At 35.3% G+C, this 24793-nt stretch overlaps 1 protein-coding gene across 5 annotated transcripts in view; it reads left to right on the top strand.

Moving 5' to 3' along the window:
* The window catches only part of LOC143257391 (uncharacterized), a 144034-nt gene extending 128786 nt beyond the window's left edge, over nt 1-15248 (top strand). For 2 of the 5 annotated variants that reach the window (XM_076515982.1, XM_076515981.1), the window contains exons 4-5: nt 5426-5538; nt 14199-15248. In XM_076515982.1, coding sequence (XP_076372097.1) covers nt 5426-5538; nt 14199-14531 — 446 coding nt within the window. In that variant the 3' untranslated portion in view covers nt 14532-15248. Of the gene's footprint in view, nt 1-2517; nt 2570-5425; nt 5539-14198 lie in introns of all 5 variants that reach the window. The other 3 variants (XM_076515984.1, XM_076515983.1, XM_076515985.1) reach the window with 3 other exon arrangements.
* Nucleotides 15249-24793: the final 9545 nt, after the last annotated feature.

Below are 24793 nucleotides of genomic sequence, written 5' to 3'. Positions count from 1 at the left end.
ATATAAACATATCAATACACTTTAATATCAGAATATCAAATTTATTTGTCACTTTCTCTTCGGCTCGGTATAGCCAGGTGGTTAAGGCACCTCGAGTCGTAATCCGAGGGTCGCGGGTTCGAATCCCCGTCATACCAAAAGTGCTTGCACTTTCAGCTGCAGGGGCATTATAATGTGACGGTCAATCCCACTATTCTTTGGTAAAAGAGTAGCCCAAGTGTTGGCGGTGGTTGGTGATAACTAATTGCCTTCCCTCTAGTGTTAAACTGCTAAATTACCGACTGCTAGTTTTGTTGGGATTGCACGAGCGTGTACGGTTAAGAATGGCATAATGCAGATATAGCCCTCGTGTAGCTTTCGCGAAATTCAAAACAAAACAAATCATCTCGTATGATCGCCGTGGCAAAGTAATTCTTGATGACTAGAAACCCACTTAAAATAAGAATATATCTCAAAACGGCTGGTTTGGGTATTAACGCTTTTATTGACAACCAGAGAATAACGTTTCGATCTTCTTGTATCAACTTCAGGTTAAGAAAGAGAGCTTGTAAGTGACCGTTGCTGGAAACTTGTCTTAGAGACGAGAGTGTAAAGGTGAACAGGATTTAGGTGTGTTGGATATTATGTTATGAATTGGTAAAGCTGTGGAGGTGTTTCTTTATATTCGTCTAATCATGGTTTTAGTTGCTGTATAAGTAGGGCTTATTTGATTTTGCGTTTCCTAATATTTGTTTTCCTACTTAGTATCTGGGCGTTTTCTGTGATTATGTTGTGCTTATTTACTTCCAGTGTTCAAAAACATGTGAGGTGTTTTCTGTTGTGTTCTTTTATTCTATATTCCTTTTTTCTACTTGTTTCTTCTATATAAAATAATACTCAATAGCAAGGAATAAACATTACTGAATTATAATAGTAAGGAATAAACAATAATAAATTATGATAAGAAATAAGCTTTACTAAATTATAATCAGAAGGAATAAACAATACTGAATTATAATAGTAAGGAATAAACAATAATAAATTATGATAAGAAATAAGCTTTACTAAATTATAATCAGAAGGAATAAACAATACTGAATTATAATAGTAAGGAATAAACAATACTGAATTATAATAGTAAGGAATAAACAATAATAAATTATGATAAGAAATAAGCTTTACTAAATTATAATCAGAAGGAATAAACAATACTGAATTATATTAACATAAATTTCATAAATACTAAATTATAGTCAGAAGGAATAAACAATATAATAAGAATAAATAAAGAATACTGAATTATAATAAGAACAAATAAAGAATACTGAATTATAATAAGAACAAATAAACAATACTGAATTATAATAAGGACAAATAAACAATACTGAATTATAATAAGAACAAACAATACTGAATTATATGAACAAAAATTTAATAAATACTAAATTATAGTAAGAAGGAATAAACAATACTGAATTATATATTGATTTGAATGAACAAAGAACACTGAATTATAATAAGAACAAATAAAGAATAATGAATTATAATAAGAACAAATAAACAATACTGAATTATATATTGATTTGAATGAATAAAGAATACTGAATTCTAATAAGAACAAATAAACAATACTGAATTCTAATAAGAACAAATAAACAATACTGAATTCTAATAAGAACAAATAAAGAATACTGAATTATATTAAGGAATAAACAATACTGAATTATAATAAGAACGATTAAACAATACTGGATTGTAATAAGCTGGAAAAATAATATTGAATTATATTAAAATGAAGGAATAAACAATACTGAATTATAATAAGAAGGAAGAAATAATACTGATTATAATAAGAAGCAATAAACAATACTGAATTATATTAATATGAAAGATTAAGCAGCACTGAATTACGTATAATAAGAAAGAATAAACAATACTGAATTATATTAATATGAAAGAATAAACAACACTGATTTATAAAATTACCAGTTATAAATATTTAATTATAATTAATAATTATAATTAATTTATCGTTTCTATAATTAATATATTTTTGTGTGCGGTTGTTGTTTTTTTTACGTTTACTTTGCTGCCACGTGTTTTATGTTGGAGAAACAAGCAAAAATATGGAAACTAGATTTAAATAACACGATAAAAACACCTTTACACGTTTTTGAACATTGCAAGTCAAACACAACAACCATAGAAAACACGCAGTTTCTAAGTAGAAATACAGGAATAAACAAACGCAAAATCAAATAAACCCCACTTATACATCAACTAAAGTCAAAATTAATCCAGTATAAAGAAACTTCTTCATACCTATACTAATTGATTATCTAATATCCAACTGCAACACCCCTACAATCCCTTACCCGTTTATACTCTCGTCCCTAAGACATGTTTATGGCAACTGTCATATGCAAACCCTGTTTGTTAACCTGAAGATGATCTCGGAAGGTCGAAACGTTGTTCTCTGCTTATCAATAAAAGTGTTAATACCCATACCAGCCGTTCTGAGATACATTCTTATTTCAGGTGTGTTTCTCGTCATCAAGAATTACTTTACCTCGGCGATTATACGAGAAGTGTAAGTCTTTTGTATTTCTTTTTCTACTGTGTTATCTGTTTAAACTCCATTATTCCTGAGCTTACCTATATTACGTCATTGTTAACCATACACGCTCATGCAACCCTAATGAAACTGAGAAACTTTACAAATCATCCTATAGAAGAAATGACATTTATTTCATCCAACAGTGAAGAAAGAAAAACTAATCCCTAATTTTTGAAGATAAAACTATCGAAGAATTTTAACCAGTGAGCAAACCTTATCCATAATTTCCAGAAAACACTATGAAAAGCCATGTTAAACTCGAAATATAAAAACTAAAGACCTGCAGAAAAAAATGAATCTAGACTGTCAACTGGCCTGCTGCATTCAACCAGACATTAGCGGACTCAGACAATGCAATATCAATCAACTGAACGTTAAGAAGGACAAGGAAAAGAAGGCCCACCAGAACAAAAAACTAGATAAATTAAGGTGTCAACAACAAAAACGAAGCCAACACGACAACCAACCAACAAACGTCGTAATTAACAGATCCGACCTAAAATTAAACAATAAAGAAATACATTTATTCAACAAAGATCTAAACGTTGCAGTAAGAACAAGAAATATTCAATCCATCGAAGTGAAAATCTGTCTGGAATACCTAGCTAGAAGCATGGCGATCCACTAAACCCAAACTAAAAATAACGGAAAACAACTACCAGAAACAAGACAACTTCGACAACAATTCCACCTGCAACCAACAACCTATTACATTTCAGTATTGTTCATTCCTAGTTATTATAATTAGTTCTTTTCTTCATATTAATATCATTCAGTATTGTTTATTCCTTGTTATTATAACTTAGTATTGTTTATTTCTTGTTATTATAACTTAGTATTGTTTATTTCTTGTTATTATAACTCAGTATTGTTTATTCCTAGCCATTATAATTCAGTATTGTTTATTCCTAGCTATTATAATTCAGTATTGTTTATTCCTAGTTGTTATATTTCAGAATTGTTTATTCCTTGTTGTTATGATTCAGTATTGTTTATTCCTTCATATTAATATAATTCAGTATTGATTATTCCTTATTATTATAATTCAGTATTGTTTATTGCTTCTTATTATAATTTTTTATTGTTTATTCCTTGCTATTATAACTCACTATCGTTTATTCCTTCTTATTAAAATTCAGTATTGTTTGTTCCTTCCTATTATAATTCAGTATTATTTATTTATTTCTATTATAATTCAGTATTTTTATTCATTCATATTAATATAATTCAGTATTCTTTATCCTTGTTATTGTAGCTCTATATTGTTTATTCCTTGCTATTATATTTCAGTGTTCTTTATCCCTAGATTTTAAACTCAGTATTGTTTATTCCTTGATATTAATATAATTCAGTATTGTTTATTCCTTCATATTATTATAATTCAGTATTGTGTATTCCTTCCTATTAATATAATTCAGTATTGTTTATTACTTCATATTAATATGATTCTGTGTTGTTTATTCCATTACATTATATAAATCAGTATTGTTTATTCGTTGTTATTATAATCCAATATTGCTATTTCTTTTTATTACAATTCACTATTGTATATTCCTTCATATTAATACATTTCAGTATTGTTTATTTATTCATATTAATATAATTGTTTATCCTTTTTATTATTATAGTTCAGTATTGTTTACTCCTTATTATAATTCAGTATTGTTTATTCCTTCATATTAATATAATTCAGGATGTTTATTCCTTCATATTAATATAATTCAGGATGTGTATTCCTTCATATTAATATAATTCACTATTGTTTAATTTTCTATATTAAAATAATTCACTATTGTCTATTCATTCATATTAATATTATATATTTTTTTCTTATTTCCATTATATTCACTATCGCTTATTTCTTTTTCGTTTTGTAAACTTTTGCTCTACTTTTAATTCCATGTTTAATAGTTAACTTAGTACTTTATGTATGTCTCGTTCCATGGTTTCTTTCCTCTTCGTGATGGCGCACTCAGTGCCCTCTAGTTTCCCACATTATTTTATTCTCTTAGGACAGACATTTCAGTGTTTCATACGATTCGCAGGTCTTAGCTTTCTCGTGCCATACAGTGTTGTATAAATGCAGTCCTGGTGACTTTTGAAAGACGCCGCCGTCGTTAGATTAAAGTCTTCTAGGAATACTTTAATTTTAATATGCTTTTATTTCGTCTTCTGTTTCTTGAAATTACCAATGTCCTGGTTAAACGTGAGTATGTGCCTAGTTTTTGAGTCTGTGCATGTTATGTTGATGTAAGAATAATTTAAATGTGCCAAGTGTAAAAACCGAAAAAAAGAAAGAAAACTAAACGTTGACCTTATTACAATCTATCGAGTTGTATCTGCGTGTCTTCAGCGTATTGATAGAACCTTAAGTTGACTTCGAAAGCAAGAGAGTCGTTGTTGTTGTTTTGAATTAATCACAAAGCTTCATAATGGTCTATCTGTGCTCTGCCCACCACAGGTATCGAAATCCAGTTTTTAGCCTTGTTAAGTCCGCAGACATACCGCTGAGCCACTGAGGGGAGCAAGCTAGAGAGAGTATGTGTTTTTTATAATAAAATTAAAGTAGACTCTCTACTGTGTCCACCGAGAGGGTTCCAACTGTAATTTTACTGGTGTAAATCCGTAGACTTACCGCTTTCCATTGGGGTAAGATACGTATAGTTATTACTGTAATAAAACACGTTGAATAACGTTACTTCCATTCGCTATATATAAGCTAAGAATGAAATTAGTGCGAAAATTTCTAAAGATGTGAGGTGTTTGTTTATTTTTGTAAATGTTTATATTTATTCAAAAACTGATTGTTTCGTTTCTGTTATTTTTCAGTAACGCTAGTCTTCGAATCAAAAACTTTCAAGGGGAAAACAGGTTTCACCATACGGGAGAATCGAACAAACCTCTACTTGTGTTTCAATAATAAAGGCAAACCCATAGCTATGGTGAGTCTGTTATCAAACTGTCTACTTCAAGAGTGTTTCAAACGCGTTGGAAAATATCCTTTTTTTTTTCTGTCTCTCTCTCTCTTTCCCTTACAACTATTTCTTTTATACAACCGATGTGTACAACTGAAATTATGATATATACATACATATATATATCTAATTATTTATACAGACTTTGAAAAAACCAAAATTAGAATTAAAAATTGTAAATTATTCATCATCGATACAAATGATCTATGAATCAGCAAAGATTACAGCTTGTTAATTTCTTTGTTTTTAATTTCGCGTAAAGTTACACGAGGACTATCTTTGATAGCCGTCCCTAATTTAGTAGTGTAAGGCTAGAGGGAAGGCAGCTAGTCATCTCCACCCATCGCCAACTTTTGGGCTACTGTTCTACCAACGAATAGTGGGATTGATCGTCAATCTATAACGCCCCCACGGGTGAAATGGCGAACATGCTTGGTGACAGGGATTGGAGCCCGGGACCCTCAGAGTGTAAGTCGAGCACCGTGACCATCTGGCCATGCCGGGGCCCAAAGATTATAGAGCCACTCCTTCCTTCTAGCCTTTGAAGGATTTAAAACCCAGATTTGTATTTGTGGAAATTTCTGGATGTTTTTTTACATCAAAAACCTAGAAACAATGACAGACCAATTCCAATCTAATCCAATTCGTGATTTAAATCAGGTGATATTACTTCTTCCCCCAATTTGTTGATGATATGTTAGCTGTTTTTCCTATAATCTTTCGCTGCTAAATTATTAGAGACGGCTGGAAGAGATAGCCCTCCTGTAGCTTTGCGCGAAATTCATAACAATTAAAGCCAACCAATTCGTTGAAAATCGTTTTTCTAATTTGAAATTTCGCGCGTTACGAACTTATACAAATCTTTAAAATATTTATTGTATGTAAAATGTATTAAAGTTGATTCTTCTTTATCAATATTCTTGACAGTTGTCCCTCCAGGAAATCTGTAATATATTCCGTAAAAATTTATTTTAAGAGTCTAACGCTCGTCTTAAGATATATTCTTAAGAACTAGCATTTAATTTTTATTATTCAAGCATACTAGTTTAGGTAAATAATCATCTCGTGGATACCATAATTTAAGTTTGTAAGCTTAAACGCGTTTATGTTAGACGGTCAGGCCCCAAAAGGATTCGGGTATAAATATACCCAATTTTGGACAACTGACCGGAGAGTATCATTCATTGTTATGATGTATTTTTCGACACTTTAAGCTGAATAAGAGGACTAACTGTGATTTTTATCTCGCTTCGAACACTTAAAATGTTTGACAGCACCGAGTCTTAAACCCCAAACCCTTCGCTCCGCAGCCGGACACTTTTAAACACAAGGCCTCGTTCTTCATTTCTGGACATTGATGGGTTTAACGTATCTGTGTTGAGCTGTATTTGTTTATATACTTGTCATTACAAGGGCCCGGCATGGCCAAGTGTGTTAAGGCGTGCGACTCGTAATCTGAGGGTCACGGGTTCGCATCCCCGTCGCGCCGAACATGCTCGCCCTTTCAGCCGTGGGGGCGTTATAATGTGACGGTGAATCCCACTATTCGTTGGTAAAAGAGTAGCCCAAGAGTTGGCGGTGGGTGATGATGGCTAGTGGCCCGGCATGGCCAAGCGTGTTAAAGCGTGCGACTCGTAATCTGAGGGTCACGGGTTCGCATCCCCGTCGCGCCGAACATGCTCGCCCTTTCAGCCGTGGGGGCGTTATAATGTGACGGTGAATCCCACTATTCGTTGGTAAAAGAGTAGCCCAAGAGTTGGCGGTGGGTGATGATGGCTAGTGGCCCGGCATGGCCAAGCGTGTTAAAGCGTGCGACTCGTAATCTGAGGGTCACGGGTTCGCATCCCCGTCGCGCCGAACATGCTCGCCCTTTCAGCCGTGGGGGCGTTATAATGTGACGGTGAATCCCACTATTCGTTGGTAAAAGAGTAGCCCAAGAGTTGGCGGTGGGTGATGATGGCTAGTGGCCCGGCATGGCCAAGCGTGTTAAAGCGTGCGACTCGTAATCTGAGGGTCACGGGTTCGCATCCCCGTCGCGCCGAACATGCTCGCCCTTTCAGCCGTGGGGGCGTTATAATGTTACGGTGAATCCCACTATTCGTTGGTAAAAGAGTAGTTCAAGAGTTGGCGGTGGGTGGTGATGACTAGCTGCCTTCCCTCTAGTCTTACACTGCTAAATTAGGGACGTCTAGCACAGATAGCTCTCGAGTAACTTTGTGCGAAATTCACAAACAAACAAATCGTCATTACAAATTCGGGAATCTATCCCTAAGGTAGACACAGTACGGATAACCCATTGTTCAGCTTTGCATATGAAGACAAAGAGTCCGCCCTCACAGTAATTCTACAGGTGTACCTCGCTAAAAATCAGATTTCGATACGTAACTTCGTGCTTAACAGTAACCGTACCAAAATATTTCAGTAGATCTGAATTAATATAATTATTTTATCAGTTCGAATATTTGAAATCTCAATATTTACTTGTAATGTTTTCTTCGCTCGGTTTCTTTTGTGATCGCCAGGAGATTGGGGGCGCTCAACTTGAAATCTTAGAGTCGCGGGTTCGTCACATCAAACGTGCTCGCTCTTTCAGCCATGGGAGCGTTATCGTGTGCGGCCAATCCCACTATAAGAGTAGTCCGAGAGTTGGTGGTAGGTAGTAACGACTGACTGCCTTCCTTTTAGTCTTATACTGCTAAATTAGGGACGACTAGAACAGATTACCTTTGTGTAACTTTGTGGGAAATTCGAAAAACAAATAAACAAAAATATTTTGTGGTCAAGAACGTTACAATTACTGTAGTAAAATTACAAAATACTTGTTATTTTAACTGTTGCAATTACTATAATGGCATTACAAATTGCGTGTTGTTTTAACCGTTACAATTACTGTAGTGGCATTACTAATTGCAACACTGACTGATACAACAAACTTTGTTTTTTTATTGTAATGTTTTCAAATATTACATACATCTTGGTAAGACACGAATACTATATTTGGAGAGCCAGCCGTACGTAGCAAGTGATTAACATGCTAGACTGCTTCCCGAAAGAATTTACGTTTCGAACCACAATATGCAGCTGAACGTGACTTTAGAGGCATTATACTTGAAGTAGTCAACAATAGTAAAGTCGTATAACAGACTTCCGATACTGTTAAATGATAGCTCTTCCAATGGTTTACAACGCTAATTTAGGGATAGTTGCACTTTGACCAGAAGGTTGTCTAGGTGGCCTTTCTGGTAAAAAATATCAAACACTTAAATTTGGATAACGTTTTCCCCTTTGATCACAGTGACTACCAGTGTGTATTCCTGTTTATTTAGTGTTATTACTGTTATTTAACTCATGTTACTGAAAAAAAAAAGAGATTACACTGTTATTCATTAGTTAGCCCACTATGGCCAAGTGGTTAGGGGGCGCTCGACTCGCAGTCTGCAGTTCGTGGCTTCGAAGCTTCGTCCAACCAAACATATTCGACCTTTCAGCTGTGGGGGGTATTACAATGTGATGCTCAATTCGACTATTCATTGGTAAAAGAGTTTGTTTATTTTGTTTTGAATTTCGCGCAAAGCTACATGAGAGCTATCTGCGCGAAATTAAAAACCAGACAGACGAATTTTTCAGTCATCGTTGCTGTGAAGGTGCATTGTCAACGTAATAGATGATTTTCTTGTTTATTAAACAAACAACATATGATGTGATATTATTTTTTTTTAAATGGATATTTTTCACTCAAGTTCCGAACTCGCAAACATTTGTTTCCAAAATTAGTGCATGAAGTTAGATGTCGCTGATTGCAGGAGTTGCAACAAGCACTTGATATTTGCTACCTTATCGAACAGGCACGAGAATGACATATGAAGCAGCAGGTGGTGCCCCCTGCTGGCCAGGAGGCGACTTGCTCGGCTGGGGTCAAATGTACACATTACTTTACTATAGTGAACGATGTCATTCCTTTCTTGCTGGCATAATTCACGTAGCTGTCTGTACACTGCCTTGTTTGGCAGGATTCGGCTGTTGTAAGAAATGCCACCTGTCGGTTAGGTCAATTCCTTTTTGCCATCAAGAAGAAATTGCCACAACTGTCGCCCCTTTAATGGCCTAGTTACAGCAATATTGTTTCGACACTGACATATAACTTTTAAGTTACATGGTCCAGGATATTAAGGTATTTGACCGAAAATCACCTATCGGCGCTTTACTAAATTTTTTAATATTTTAGGTTTTAATTTAATGTCGATTAACTCAGAATTCTATGCATTGTAAAACAGAGTTTGGTGAATTAAATACGAAATTAAAGTCATTCTCCATTTATGTTTGCTGCAATCCTTAACAAGGTCTATGTAATCAGGATGCGTTTGCTTTGGGAAGAGTGGGGTTGGAGAGTAACTCTATTACAGTAACTCTATTTCATCACGTCGTTTTTTTCATATGCGTGTGTGGGCGCAACTTTGAAACAGAGGTATAAATAATAACAACGTTTTCTCGTGCACAAGTATGTAAACACAGAAACAATATCTGAAAGACTCTTGTATAATACACTGAATTATTTTAATAAGAATTGGCATAATAATGATTTATTGTGTAATCTCGACAGATGCTAATTACATGATAAACATAGTCGTAAGTACCTCTCTCCTATAAATATATATTTAAGAAATATAGATCAAGCTGACCACCACGCACTAGACACTTAAAACTAGTTGTATTTTATTATTATTTTTTTCTTTCTTCTTTCCTTTCTTTTATTTTATTATTATAATAGAAATATTGAAAAAAGATAAAAATGAAATAGAAATAAAAAATATTATAATTATGGGGAAAAAAAGGGCAAATCAAGACAATATATGGACATTGCCCTGAGTACTGTGGGATACTCTGGCCCAAAGTTTACACAGCAACAAATGATAACTAGTAGCCGACATGAAAGTTAGGGATGGAGGAAGAGGTCTTGTGCACCTGACCCTCCTGGGTATTCAAAAATTAACATACCCAAATACCCACAAAGAAGCGAACGAACGTTTTCCTAGGTTTGTCTATCCATAAAACAACTATAGAAATTCGCCATCTGACACCTCTAGGGCAGCATATCCCCAAGTCTTTTTTCCCCATACGACTCTATTTTGAGACTACAAATTTAGAGACCCCTGGCAGCACTTAAAACAATATAGCAACAAACACATTCACAGAACGATTTTCAAAGCCTTTCAATTCAGAACAAAGGTAGGCCTAACTGTAATCGTCTTCGTGAGACCCAAATGGCCTACTCCAATACCACATATTAAGCTTATGTCACACACACACACAAACAAACAGTATTACAAAATTTTAAGAGTCAATAAGTGAAATTAGGGGAGAACATAATAAGTCAAGTACATCACCTCTGCTATATTTAGTACCGACGAGACCTTTGGCTTAATGTGTGTGTGTTTTATTATAGCAAAGCCACATCGGGCTATCTGCTGAATCCACCGAGGGGAATCGAACCCCTGATTTTAGCGTTGTAAATCCATACGACTTACCGCTGTACCAGCGGGCGACCCTTTCGCTTAATACCAGACAGAGCTCACCCAACCAAAGGAGGTCGAGGTTCTCTATATATGTGTATCATTATTTTAATGAATAACAAATGTTATAGTGTGAACCACATTTAATAACTGAATTTTAAGTTACTGCCAGTTTTATTTAACTCGTTTTAAAAACACGATTTAGGGTAAGAATGACTAACGATATTATTTTCTTTGTATATGATTATTCAATTTTGACACCGACTGTTTATTTATAACTATTATTATTTATCTATACATTTATTAAAATGAATCAAGGTATGATAATGCAGCAGTGTTTTAGGTTTGTGCAATTCAATGAACATTTAGGTGTGCTTATAAAATAACGGTAAGTAAAATAAAATCAGTAACTTCTCTCTCTATCATAACATATCAGCACAGTGACAAATCACATGATACAAGTTCAGTGGAAGTCAATAAAAACGTGGGTGCGTTATAATGTGACGGTCAATCCCACTGTTCGTTGGTAAAAGAGTAGCCCAAGAGTTGGTGGTGTGTGGTGATGACTAGCTGCCTTCCCTCTAGTCTTACACTGCTAAATTAGGGACGGCTAGCGCAGATAGCCCTCGAGTAGCTTTGCGCGAAATTAAAAAAAAACAAAAACAAAACAACACGTGGAACATGTTCAATGGAAATCATAACACATCAGTGCAGTGACAAATCACGTGACACAAGTTCAATGGAAATCATAACACATCAGCACAGTGACAAATCACGTGACCAGTTCAATGGAAGTCATAACACATCAGCACAGTGACAAATCACAGGACACAAGTTCAGTGGAAGTCATAACATATCAGCACAGTGACAAAACACGTGAAACAAGTTCAGTGGAAGTCATAACATATCAACACAATGACAAATCACGTCATACAAGTAGAGTGGAAGTCATAACAAAGCAACACAATAAAATTCATAACATATCGGCACAATGAAAAATAAGACACACACATACCAGTACCGTAACAGTCATGACATGTCAGAATAATTAAACCTGTAATAATTAAAGACGAACCATATCACGCAATGGAAGAAGCAACATACCACAGTGAAAGACAAAATATATCATAAAATGGAAGAAACGACATACCAGTACAATAACAGTAATGACATCTAAAAATAATTAAAGCCACAATATATGTCAAACAATAAAAGAAAACATCACAAAATGAAAAAAAACGGCATGCTAGCACAATGAAGGACATTAAATATCAGTATAGTAACAGTTATGATATCTCTGTTTAATGATAGTCATGATATATACACACCATAGAGGACAAAACATATCATGACAATGAAAGACACTACATACCAGTACAACAACAGTTATAATTACAACCAAGGTATACATCAGTACAATGAAACTCATGGCATGCCAGTACACTTCGTCAATACAAATAGTATTGCATGTGATGGTAGTTCATTGACTTACTCTAGTCAATAGTTTGGTGTGATCAACTAGAAATGTTTGCAGAGTCGACTTTAATACATAAAAAGACAGCGTGATGATAGCGAATAAATACGTTTAGGTTAAAAATATAATACGTAATATTATACGATAACAATCCAGTTACAATAATACATATAATATTACTAATGCAGTAACAATACGCTACGCAATGTATGTTTGCAATAATATTAATACGTTAGGTTATACGTTATTGGTAAATAGGAAACATGGTAGAATTTAAACATTTACACTAGACAACTGATTAGCAGGATTCTACAACACGGTAGAGAGAGAAAAAAAAAATCGAACTCTCTGTGTGTGAGGTCCTTTCGGACGTGAAAGAAGAGATAACAAGAACAGATTTCATTCAATGCTAAACCACTAGTTACCACCGCCATGTTTTTGTTCTGTTCTCATCGGCGGTTGATGCATCACAACCTGAGAGCTTGGTGGCGCGAAACTTGCCGGCAGCTTTGAAGTCAGTTATACGAGTCATTGGTAGAGATATAGAATACAGTTGTCTTTTTCTCAACACTAGCCGAGGGTGTATTTCAGCAACGTTTTTAGTCACCGCCAGGTTGCGTGACGCTACCCGTAAATCAACCTTTCTCACTAATGTTCATATCCCTAGATATCACTGTAGGTCCATATCATCAGCGATATACGATAAGAATATCTTTAGGATATCCGTAACTTGATATTAAACATACTTTGTTACGCTAATTTTAAATCTGTTTTTATTACTTGTTTATTTATATATCTTGTTTTTTTTTAACATGTAACACTTTTTGCTTCATAATGTTTTTTGTTCACGTGTTGTTTTTAGCTTAGTACATTTATTTAACGTTATTGTTTGTTTTTCTTAATTATGCGGCTTCTTGCTACTTCACATATTGATTATTTTGTTTTAAGATAAAGACAAAAAGGCTTTGTATAGTAATTACAGTCACAAAAATTCAGGTTAAAACCCATCATTACGTAACGGAATTTAACTTCTTGTGTTTTACTTTGACGCGCGAAAGTTTTAACACCGCAGTCCCTCGATCTGTGTTTAATATTAATGTGTTTTGTTAGGTTTTTTTCAATTAAAGCGAACGGAAACTAAAATAATGATAATAAAGTTGATAACGAGTTCGTGTTGTAATTTTAACACTCTGCCTTTAACGAGTTCGTGTTGTAATTTTAACACTCTGCCTTTAACGAGTTCGTGTTGTAATTTTAACACTCTGCCTTTAACGAGTTCGTGTTGTAATTTTAACACTCTGCCTTTAACGAGTTCGTGTTGTAATTTTAACACTCTGCCTTTAACGAGTTCGTGTTGTAATTTTAACACTCTGCCTTTAACGAGTTCGTGTTGTAATTTTAACACTCTGCCTTTAACGAGTTCGTGTTGTAATTTTAACACTCTGCCTTTAATGAGTGCGTGTTGTGATTTTAACACTCTGCCTTTAACGAGTTCGTGTTGTGATTTTTAACACTCTGCCTTTAATGAGTTCATGTTGTGATTTTTAGCACTCTGCCTTTAATGAGTGCGTGTTGTGATTTTAATACTCTGCCTTTAATTATCTCTGTTTGGGTTTTTATTGTTTTTATTTCGACCTTTTCAGTGCAGCGGTGACCATGTTCGTTGTTTATTCGAAGAAATATTGGAACGTGATTTTTCCATATTTCGGTCCATCAGGAAGAGGAAAGAGTGGTATTTAGGTTTTAACAAAAAGGGAAAACCCCTAGCGAGCAAAATGTTCCGACGGAAAAGGTTGAGAAAGTGTTTTAGGTTTCTGAAACGGGACAACGGTTTTAGCAGCAACTCTGAAGTTTCCTTCAATGGCCCTGTTCTAGGAAACCATTCTGAACTGTTGCATAACTTAGCAGGTGAAACCACTGGTGGACAGACAGTATGGCCTCGAACGCGGAGGAACCGCCGCCCGAATGTGAACTGAGATACAGAACTCGTACTTTAAGGATAAGTAACAATGAAGGCGTCATCTTGCGAAAAATATCAGGTGTTTTCTTTCACTGGAAAACCGTTCTTTTTCAGTTGGGTTAGATGGTGCTGACAAAGGGACGTTTTGGATATTATAGGTGTTACTAATGCTACCGTGAGCTAGGACTAATAACCCTTGTGTTTTACATTCCAAAACATCTACGAAGACGATGAAATGCTATTACATAAAAGAACATTTACAATAACTTTATGAAAATAACTGGATGTAAATATTTTATGACGTACTGAACTTGAACAAATTCCTGCTTAGATTCAACCAAAATTATCGGATTTATAAGAACTCCGTGTTCCATCCTCTAAAAGGGTTATTAAGTGAGTCGTAGCTGTACGTTGAAAGACTAATCGAAATATCCATAACAGTTTTAAAACGTTTGCGAGTCTGTTTAATTCGGCGTTTCTCAAGCCACGACAGTCGCGACCTTCTTTGATGGCCACTTTCGAAGTCTTTGACATTGTCGTTTGTAAAGTGTGATGAGACAATGGGTCCTCTGTCTTCAGTTGTTAATTTGGTAAACAGTTGCACTTCGTGACGTTTCATTGACATAAAAGTGTTCCATAGCTTGCGCCTATATTTCATCTTTATTACTTCTAAGTGAGAGAAACGTGTACAAATAATCCCTTCTTTCAGTAAAATACAAGTTTACTGTTGAAATTTCGAAAGTGAAAAATGTAGTAGTAGTTAAATTCGTTGAAACACTCAGATTTCCTATTAGTCTGGTCAGACTATAAATACTAAGATACGTTACAAATTAGTGCCGTAATAAAACATATAATACCACAGTTTATTAATTACTGAGAAAAGACCGATGCCGCCATGTTGTCATTTTCAATGTCATTGGGTTACAGCCTAGTACCTTCAGGTAGTGTTCGTATCGCTAAGTTATAACTGGTCACTCTCAATAACAAGACCATTGGGTTACAGACTAATACCTTTAGGTAGTTTTCATATTGTTAGGTTATAACTGGTCACTGTCAATAATAAAACCATTTTACACCGAAGAGTATTAGTACCATTGAGTTACAGACTAGTATCTTCACCAAACTTTAAGCTACTTTTGTTGACGAGTTCCTGTTACAAAAATTAAGGAATTTACTACTTCCTGTTTATCTTCCAATCATTTTAAAAATCCAAGGAGGAATCGTCACCAACCCGAAGTAAGTATTCCTAACGTCCAATGTGTCTGAACTAAATTTTTTCTTGATGACAAGAAACCCACTTGAATTAAAAATTTATTCTAAAGACGGCTTTAATTACAATAAAGTTTTAATACCAATATCAACTCTCTTTAGAATACATTTAAACTGAGTTTTTATAAATTAAAATGATTAATAGAAATACGCGTTTTAAACGGTGTTTTAACACACTATAAGAATTAATGGAAAATACATGCTCTAAATGAAGTTTTAATACATTACAATTATTAAATACAATTATTAGGTACATTTTCTAAACGGAGTTTTAATACACTGAAAGAAATAATATAGATCACATGATTTAAACGGAATTTTAATACATTGCAGTAATTTCTAGAGAATACACTTCAAACTTTTTGGCAAACAATGAAAGTATATTCTTATGAAAAATAAGGGGTTTAAAACCCTCTTTTAGCATTACGGAGGTTCCAATGAATTAATAAAACTCCTTCATTATCCCCAGTTGCTTCACCAAAGTGGGGTTGGTACCGAAAACAAACCTCGTTGCCTCCAGTATCCCGGGGAGGGGTCAGAAAGATGAAATTTGATGCCAGATTGAGTTTCAGTGATACCACAAACCTGTTTCGAGACTACCATTATACCCGATTTATCTCCTGAGAGCGTTTATCCCCTCTTGATACCGACTTAGTTGGGGGGATACGTCTTATAGATAAGAATACCTCTAAAACCGTCCTCTCTGACAAACAAGTAATTCACAATCACACGAATACTTCACAGTTCAATGTCTTTTTCCTTAGCGACTGTTTCCGCCATTACATTTCACATTATCTTCTGCTAGTACAGCGGTAAGTCTACAGATTTACAACGTTAAAATCAGGGGTTCAATTCCCCTCAGTGGACTCAGCAGATAGCCTGATGTGGCTATGCAATAAGAAAAACACACACACACACATGCACATTTCGCATTAATTATAATTAATGTTAATTAGTTTAGTTATTACTGTCATTACAGATAATTATTTCTACAGATTTACAACGTTAAAATCAGGGGTTCAATTCCCCTCAGTGGACTCAGCAGACAGCCTGATATGGCTTTGCTATAAGAAAAACACACACTCTGCCTTTAACTTTAATTATAATTAATGTTAATTAGTTTAGTTATTACTGTCATTACAGATAATTATTTTCGTTTGATTGTCCCTTGTTACTTAGCTTTACAAATTATTATGTGCATCAGCTGTTTAATGTATTCGACTGACAGTTTCTGCGCAGGGATTTAATAAAACCAGTTGGCATTTCCAACGGAAATACGTCACATAGTGTTGATTGGGGTAATGTACAAATACTTAAGTTAAATCAAGCACAGAATTAAACGTTAGAGAATTGTTAGAAATTGCTAAAAACAAAATGATTTCAAATAAAAGTTTACGTCCCCATGCCATGAAATTAAAGGTCTGGAAATAAATTTTTTACATGGCGCCTTTTTTATTTTGTTTTGGTTTTTGAATTTCGCGCAAAAGTACACGAGGGCTGTCTGCGCTAACCGTCATGAATTTAGCAGTGTAAGTCTAGAGGGAAGGCAGCTAGTCATTACCATCCACCGCCAACTCTTGGGCTACTCTTTTACCAACGAGTAGTGGGATTAACCGTAACATTATAACGTCCCCAAGGTTATAATGGCGAGCATGTTTAATGTGGCTGGGATTTGAATCCGCGACCTTAAGACTACGAATCGAGTGGAGATAGTGGGGTGTTTTTTTTGTTGTTGTTGTTTTGCTTCAACTTTATACAATAAATTATTGTGCGTTTTTAAAAACGCTGGAGTCATTAAGTAATTCTTATTGGTTTCTTCTTGAGCTGTCTTCGCTGGGCCCACTACAAAATATGATTTGTTAAGTCGTTACATTTGTAATTAGTGCTGCTAGGAAGGTACGAGCGTGACCAGTGGCTAGCGTGCTGGACTGTGAAGTTGAGGTTACGTGGTTCGTGTCCCCCACTGCAAAAACAAAACAACAACAACAAGAAACAAACATCGCTTCACTCTTAGGGGTCGTGAATGTCTTATAAGAGTGGAAATAAAACCTGGTGGTTTGTTTTGACAGGAGTTGGCTCAAAAGTTGACAATGGGTGATGTTGATTAGCTCCTTTCTCTCTAAAATTATGGACTGCTAGCACAGATAGTCCATGTGCATCTTTATGCAAATCCACTGTTTGTAACACTTCTACAAGCGTACATGATTTACTCAAACAACCAAATGTGACTATGGTCATTAAGTCTTACTTAAGCCTAATATAACAAATGGACTCAATACTCAACCAAACCACAAGACACGTGACTGTAGTTGTTAATATTCACTTAAGCCTAATATAATAAACGTAACTGAAACCCACCAATCTCGGATTTTTTTCACACTTATCGCTGCTTCGTGTTGTTTCTAAAAAGATCCATTCATAATGTTTAGTTTGTGCAGTACTTGGAGATATTTCAAACACATGCTTACAGGCCAAAACAAGAATAAACGAAAAACCTTTGGAAATGACATTGGCATCAACATATGACCAGTAGTTATTTGTATAGTCCTAACGAACAGAAGACTCGTAAGCTGAGGGTCTCGGGGTCGAATCCCCGTCACACAAAACATGCTCGTCCTTTCAGCCAAGGAGTCGTTACAATGGTACAGTCAATCCCACTATTCGTTGGTAAAAGAGTAGCCCAATAGTTGGCGGTGGGTGATGATGACTAGCTCCCTTCTATTTAGTCTTACACTGCTAAATTAGGGAGACTAACGCAGATAGCCCTTGTGTAGCTTTTCGCGAAATTCAAAACAAACCAAAACCTAACGAGCAGAAGTTTGATTGTTTATTAAGTTATCCATTGGGGGTTGGAGGCTTAGCTAATGTAAAAAAGGTGGCCTGTAGAAACAAAATGTTTAAATAATAAAAATAGTTATTCACTAACGGTTTTATATTAAGTGAAAGACTACCTCCATTATAGAAATCGAATCATGCATGTTTTCTATTGGCTAATTAGAAGACGAGATTATGCACAAAAATATATTTGAAATAATACGGTGAGCACGTGCTGTTACAGCTGGATTTAGATTAGTGGTACATCATTACGCACCGCTGTAAAATATTTACTGTGAAAGTGCAAAATATGTGAAAAGCGACGTAATGGTAAATATATTACAGCGTATTAATATCGTAATATTCTAAAGATTGTTATTCCCGTAATCGTCGTTATAGAGGTCGCTAAAGTGTTGTTTTTGACTTTGTTTTGTTTTTTGAATTTCGCGCAAAGCTACTCGAGAGCTATCTGCGCTAGCCGTCCCTAATTTAGCAGTGTAAGACTAGAGGGAAGGCAGCTGGTCATCACCACCCACCGCCAACTCTTGGCCAACGAATAGTGGGATTGACCGTAACATTATAATACACCCCGGCTGAAACGCATGTTTGATGCGACAGAAATTCGAACCCGCGACCCTCAGATAACGAGTAGGGCGCTTTAACCCACCTGGCCATGCCAGACCCTTACTTTGTTTTTCAGTTTTTCTTTTAGTAGGTGTCAGTTTATTTTTGTGAAAGAGTAAGGGCTAAAAACTGGTTGTGTTTAAGGTTTAACATGGCGGGAAAAGAATGCGACACGTTTGTGCAGATTACTGTTAAACGAAATATAAAAACTTTATCATTCTTTTGTCTTTTTCAGAATTTTAAGGTATTACTTGTCTAATTCATTTTTAATCCATCGAAAAATTTAACCACATAAGTAAAATGGGTTTCTGTTTAAATATTACTCTATATTTTAATGCTAAATTATCTACAAATAATTCAATTATTTCTAGCACGCACACACATCTTACAGCTACCTCTAAGGAAGAAATATTACTAGAAAATGAACCTTACTAATTTATGTTATAAGTATTCACAGCTTTGTAAACTCAAATTTACACACTTTATGTGTATGTTATCTAATTTTATGTTTGGTCTACGTTACTTAACCTGTGCCGATAAAAGCTATTAATCTTTACAACATTTATCGATAACACAGAACGTAACTTGATTATTGGATGACGTATATCGCCATCTCGTGGCTAAAAGTAACAAGACGTTTATGAAATAATTTTGATGAATTGTTTTTAATGACGTGAGTTCGAAATTTCACAGACACATTTCTTTGTATTTCGTTTTTGTTAGTACACTTAGGGTTCAGCTGTAGAAATAAAAACGTTTTAAACGAATCAGTATCTCTTCTATCACACTTAAAGTTGTTTGTTCCATGGTCTTCATCGATTGGAACCCTTCTACAACAAAGAGGCACAACTGATCGTACAGAATAAAACCCACTTACCAGTTTACTTACCGACGAGTGTATTTTCAAACAAGACATTCCCTGGACAATAAATAAAAAACAGAAAATTGAAAAAGCTTGAAACAAAATTAAAAGATTGGACAATTTACCAGATCACTGAGTTAACACAAAACAAAGTTAAACATTATCACATTTTATTCCTTTCAACCAGATATTTTTTAACATTTAATTCCAATGGTGGACATTCTGTTAAAATATTTATATTTTTACTCGGTACTCAGATGATCAAGATAAAAGACTACTTATCGGCTATGAGCAAAACATATGGTAAATACAGAAGTGTAGCTAAAGGGGTCCTGGTCCCCTGAGAAATCTAGGCATATTGATCACATTTTATTTTTCAGCTATTATGTATAATAAACTCGTTTTATATTGTTTATTGAAAAATATAGTGCCTATAAAGTATCACAATTTATTTGTTTTAATGATCATTTAATTACAAAAATCAGTTTTAGTTTGTAAATTTATGGCTGCACTTAAAATGTTATGTCTCCCCCCAAGTGAATATCTCAATTTTAACATTTTAAAGTGAAGAATTAATAACTGAATGCTAAAGCTATGTGAAAAATTTATATTTCAGTGTGATTTAGAATGCTAAAATCACGATTCCAATAGTGCATAGTTATTGCCACAAAAACGTATTCCGCGTTTTTAGGCCTTGGGTAAACTAAAAGTGTGACAATCAGATTTATTCATTCAAACAAGAGTTGACGGTTGATGCTATTTGCTATCTTTCTTCCTTCTAGCACATAAATTTAAGATCAACTAATACTAATCGCAGCCAGCGTTTTGTGCAACTTTGCGTGAAAATTCTAATAAAAAACCAAGACAGTCGCAAAGCAGCTGGAATGGTGCAGATAGCCCAGTTGCTTTGCGCCGTAAAATACCAAACCAACTCAAACTTTCTTTCGTTTGTACAAACGGGTGTGTCAAATCGTAGTGTTTCGGGCTGTTTCTTTCTTTTCCTACAAAATCCTCAATGGCCATTGACAACTTTTTTTTTCTTTTAAATTTATAAAATTTCTCAGCTGAAATATTGTGTACAAACAAAAGTATCCGTCTCCAGTAACGTAAAACGTTTAAGTTAGTCTATCAGTTTTATTTATTTCATGGACTTTAAAAAGGTTTATTGTGTTTTACTCTTGTTTTCACTCACAACCAAAGTTCTGAGCTGCTAGTACCAACCATCACGGAAAGTAATTGTTGAACATTTCAGTCATGTTGAGAACCACTTAGCAATAACATAGGGTAAAGCTACGTTTGTATTATTCAAGTTACGTCATGTTTTGAAATGTAAATTATATGTAATTTATTCCTAACAATATCCTGATTGTTAAATAAAGTTTGACATCAACATTATTCGTGTCTGTTCAATCGTCATTTCAGAGGTGAATGTTGTGTTTTGTCTGCGTGCACAGCTTTTCAAACGGGAAACTGACAACACTCGGACTGACACCATGGTTCGCAAAATATATAAGATATAAAATTATACTTAACACTGTTATGTTTTCATATATCTCTGTAAAATATCACACAAATCTGTTTAATACACAATATGAGTGGTTTAAATAAAATTTAATGACAAAACGTTAGGTTGTTATTAAACACAAACTTACATAATGGGTGATCTGTGTTGTGTCCATCAAGTGTATCGATACCCAAATTTTGGCGTCTTATACGCCTGCAGTCTTACTGGCAGGCCTTTGGGGTTGGAACGGTTAATTTGTCTTTAATTTCGCGCAAAGCTAGGTGAGGACTATCTTCGATAACCGTCCCTAATTTAGTAGTGAAAAACCAGATGGAAGGCAGCTAGTCATCACCAACCACCACCAGCGCTTGAGTTACTCTTTTACTAACGAATAGTGGGATTAACTGTCATATTATAACCCCCTCTCACGGCTTACAGAGCAAGGATGTTTAGTGGGACGGGGACTCGAACCCACGACAAGAAAGGTGCTAAGACGTGCTGAAATCGAATATTAATAGATAACAATTTATACAAATAAAAATCAGATCTTTTAAAAATACTTCTAGAAGTTTCGGCAGTTCGCCACTAAGGATTCAGAAGAGCTTCACTGGAACCAGGTCTAATTTGTTTTGTTTTTTTGTTCTTGCTATTTTCCTGGTTGATAATGTCAGGACACGGTAAAAAAATAATATTTTTCATTAAATTTAAAAAAACAACAGCAGTAAAACAGACAGAAACTATTTATCTTAAATCTTTGAAATAGAAAACTGACACGTGTGCATCACGCGCTCGACAGAATTCGATATTTTTCTTCATCCGTATTCAAACGCATAGAAAACCAAAACTTTCGTAGAATGTACAGAATTTGTTCCCTATTAATCACAGTCACGCGTCTCGTGGCTCACGTTAGGCTGCTCAAGGGCAAGATTAATTACATTATATAGGGGTTTATCAATCATGGATGTTTTAAGAAGTGGGTGATGGTGGTGTTTTTCGGGTAAAGATGTTGTTATCCGTCCACACAAAAAAGCTACAACAGGAATCAAAAGCTACACGGATTCACTTCCAAAAGGAATGACTGTAACATAACTTTTAGCGGTCAACCTTGGAGTTTTCGGAGTTACATTAAACAACTTCATTAAACCAGAGGGCAGTGCATGTATTCCAACCAACACCTTTCTCGTAAAAGCGTGTCTTGTAAATAGGCAAGTGGGCACAGTAATTGGTAGTTTCAAACAACAAAAAAAAGGGGGGGGGTCACTTCTGTAACAAGCCAGGCCTCGTCACGCATCATTAAGGACCACTGGCCACACCTTGCGAGGTGGGAAGAATAATCACAAAATATCACTTGACCACCTACATTGTATCTTCATAAAAATATCATGCATTTAAAAAGAAAGAAAAAAACTCTGCCCTCTTTACACGAAACTCGTCTGTTTATTTGTAGATCACTGATCGAGAAAAATCAAGCACGTTTTTTTTTTCCAACATTATATTTTTTCCTTTGTGAATGATTCCACATGTCTCCATCAGTAGAACTTCCTTGTAATATTCACCATATTATCGTGCCTTTACCTTCAAGATACGTACCTGTATATGTACACACACATACGACCAAAAGGAAAAACATCACAAACGAGCTAAGAAAAACACAAAATCAGAATCTTCCGTTTGATGTACAAGAACCATATTTTCATCGGCACCCACATCAATAGAGTAGGCATTGTCCAACAGTGAGAGGGCCTGGCATGGTTTAGCGCGTTAAAGCGTGCACTTCGTAATCTGAGGGTCGCGGGTTCGCGCCCGAGTCGCGCCAATCATACTCGCCCTCCCAGCCGTGAGGGCGTTATAATGTGACGGTCAATCCCACTATTCGTTGGTAAAAGAGTAGCCCAAGAGTTGGCGGTGGGTGGTGATGACTAGCTGCCTTCCCTCTGGTCTTACACTGCTAAATTAGGGACGGCTAGCACAGATAGCCCTCGAGTAGCTTTGTGCGAAATTCCAAAACAAACAAACAGTGAGTGGAGTACGCATGTCTGAAACAATAATAAACACGTCGTTAAATAGACTTGAGGCGTACTTTTAATTTCCTTCCGATAATTAAGTCTGGAAACGTGAATAAAATTGCTTGATAGCAATCAATAGAATATTTAACTATAAAAGGGCCCAATTAAACCATCTTTTACTTTTAGTTTATTTTTTGTCTTTACAGTAAACAAACAAAAACGAGGAAATTAGGCGCAAAAGTAAGTGGACTGTGCAGAGTTCTAAAGATGTTATATTTATTCACTTGTAAATCGCTTCTCATAGTAGCTCTGTGCTTAGGTTGAGGGTTTATAATAACGCTAACAATCTGAAGTCGATTGGTTTGTTTAGAATTTCGCGCAAAGCTATTCCAGGGCTATCTGGGCTAGCCGTCCCTAATTTAGCAGTGTAAGACTAGAGGGAAGGCAGCTAGTCATCACCACCCACTGCCAACTCTTGGGTTACTCTTTTACCAATGAATAGTGGGATTGACCGTCACTTTATAACACCCCCACGGCTGAAATGGCGAACATGTTTGGTGTGACGGGGATTCGAATCTGCGACCCTCACATTACGAGGCGAGTACCTTAACCACCTGTCCATGCCGGGCCCTGACGTTGATCCTCACGGTGGGCAAATTGTTCAAACAAACAATTAGCATTGTAAAATTATCAATGAACGTTTCAATGACTTATGAATAACGTACCTTACAGTTCTGATTTTCTCACTGTTTTAAAATTCAGGATTTATTAGTTAATTTATGATGTATGTTAGGAATATTGCTGAAGAGATATCCCTAATTAAAAAAAAAATACTAAAATCGAGCAATTTTATAAGTGGTTTGTTTCGAATTTCGCGCAAAGCTACGCGAGAGCTGTCTCTGCTGTAAATATGTCCCTAATTGAGCAGTGAATAACTGGAGAGAAGATAGCTGGTCATCAACATCCACCGCCACCTATCGGGCTACTCTTTTACTAAAGAAAAACGGAATTTGCCGCACATTATACCGCTCTCATGCCTGAAAGAGTGCTCACGTTTGTTTGAACAGGGATTCGAATCCACGATCCTCAGATTGCGAGTCGAGCACCCTAACCACCTGGCCATGCCAGGTCATCTTAAAAGTGACACACTAGTAAAAGATATGTTGAATTTGGTATAGTACTTTAGTAATAGAATATTA

The sequence above is a fragment of the Tachypleus tridentatus genome, chromosome 7 (genome assembly GCF_004210375.1).
Source record: "Tachypleus tridentatus isolate NWPU-2018 chromosome 7, ASM421037v1, whole genome shotgun sequence".
In the NCBI taxonomy this organism is placed as follows: domain Eukaryota; kingdom Metazoa; phylum Arthropoda; class Merostomata; order Xiphosura; family Limulidae; genus Tachypleus; species Tachypleus tridentatus.
Note: the sequence above shows the minus strand (reverse complement) of the source record. Positions and strands in the feature narration are given on the sequence as shown.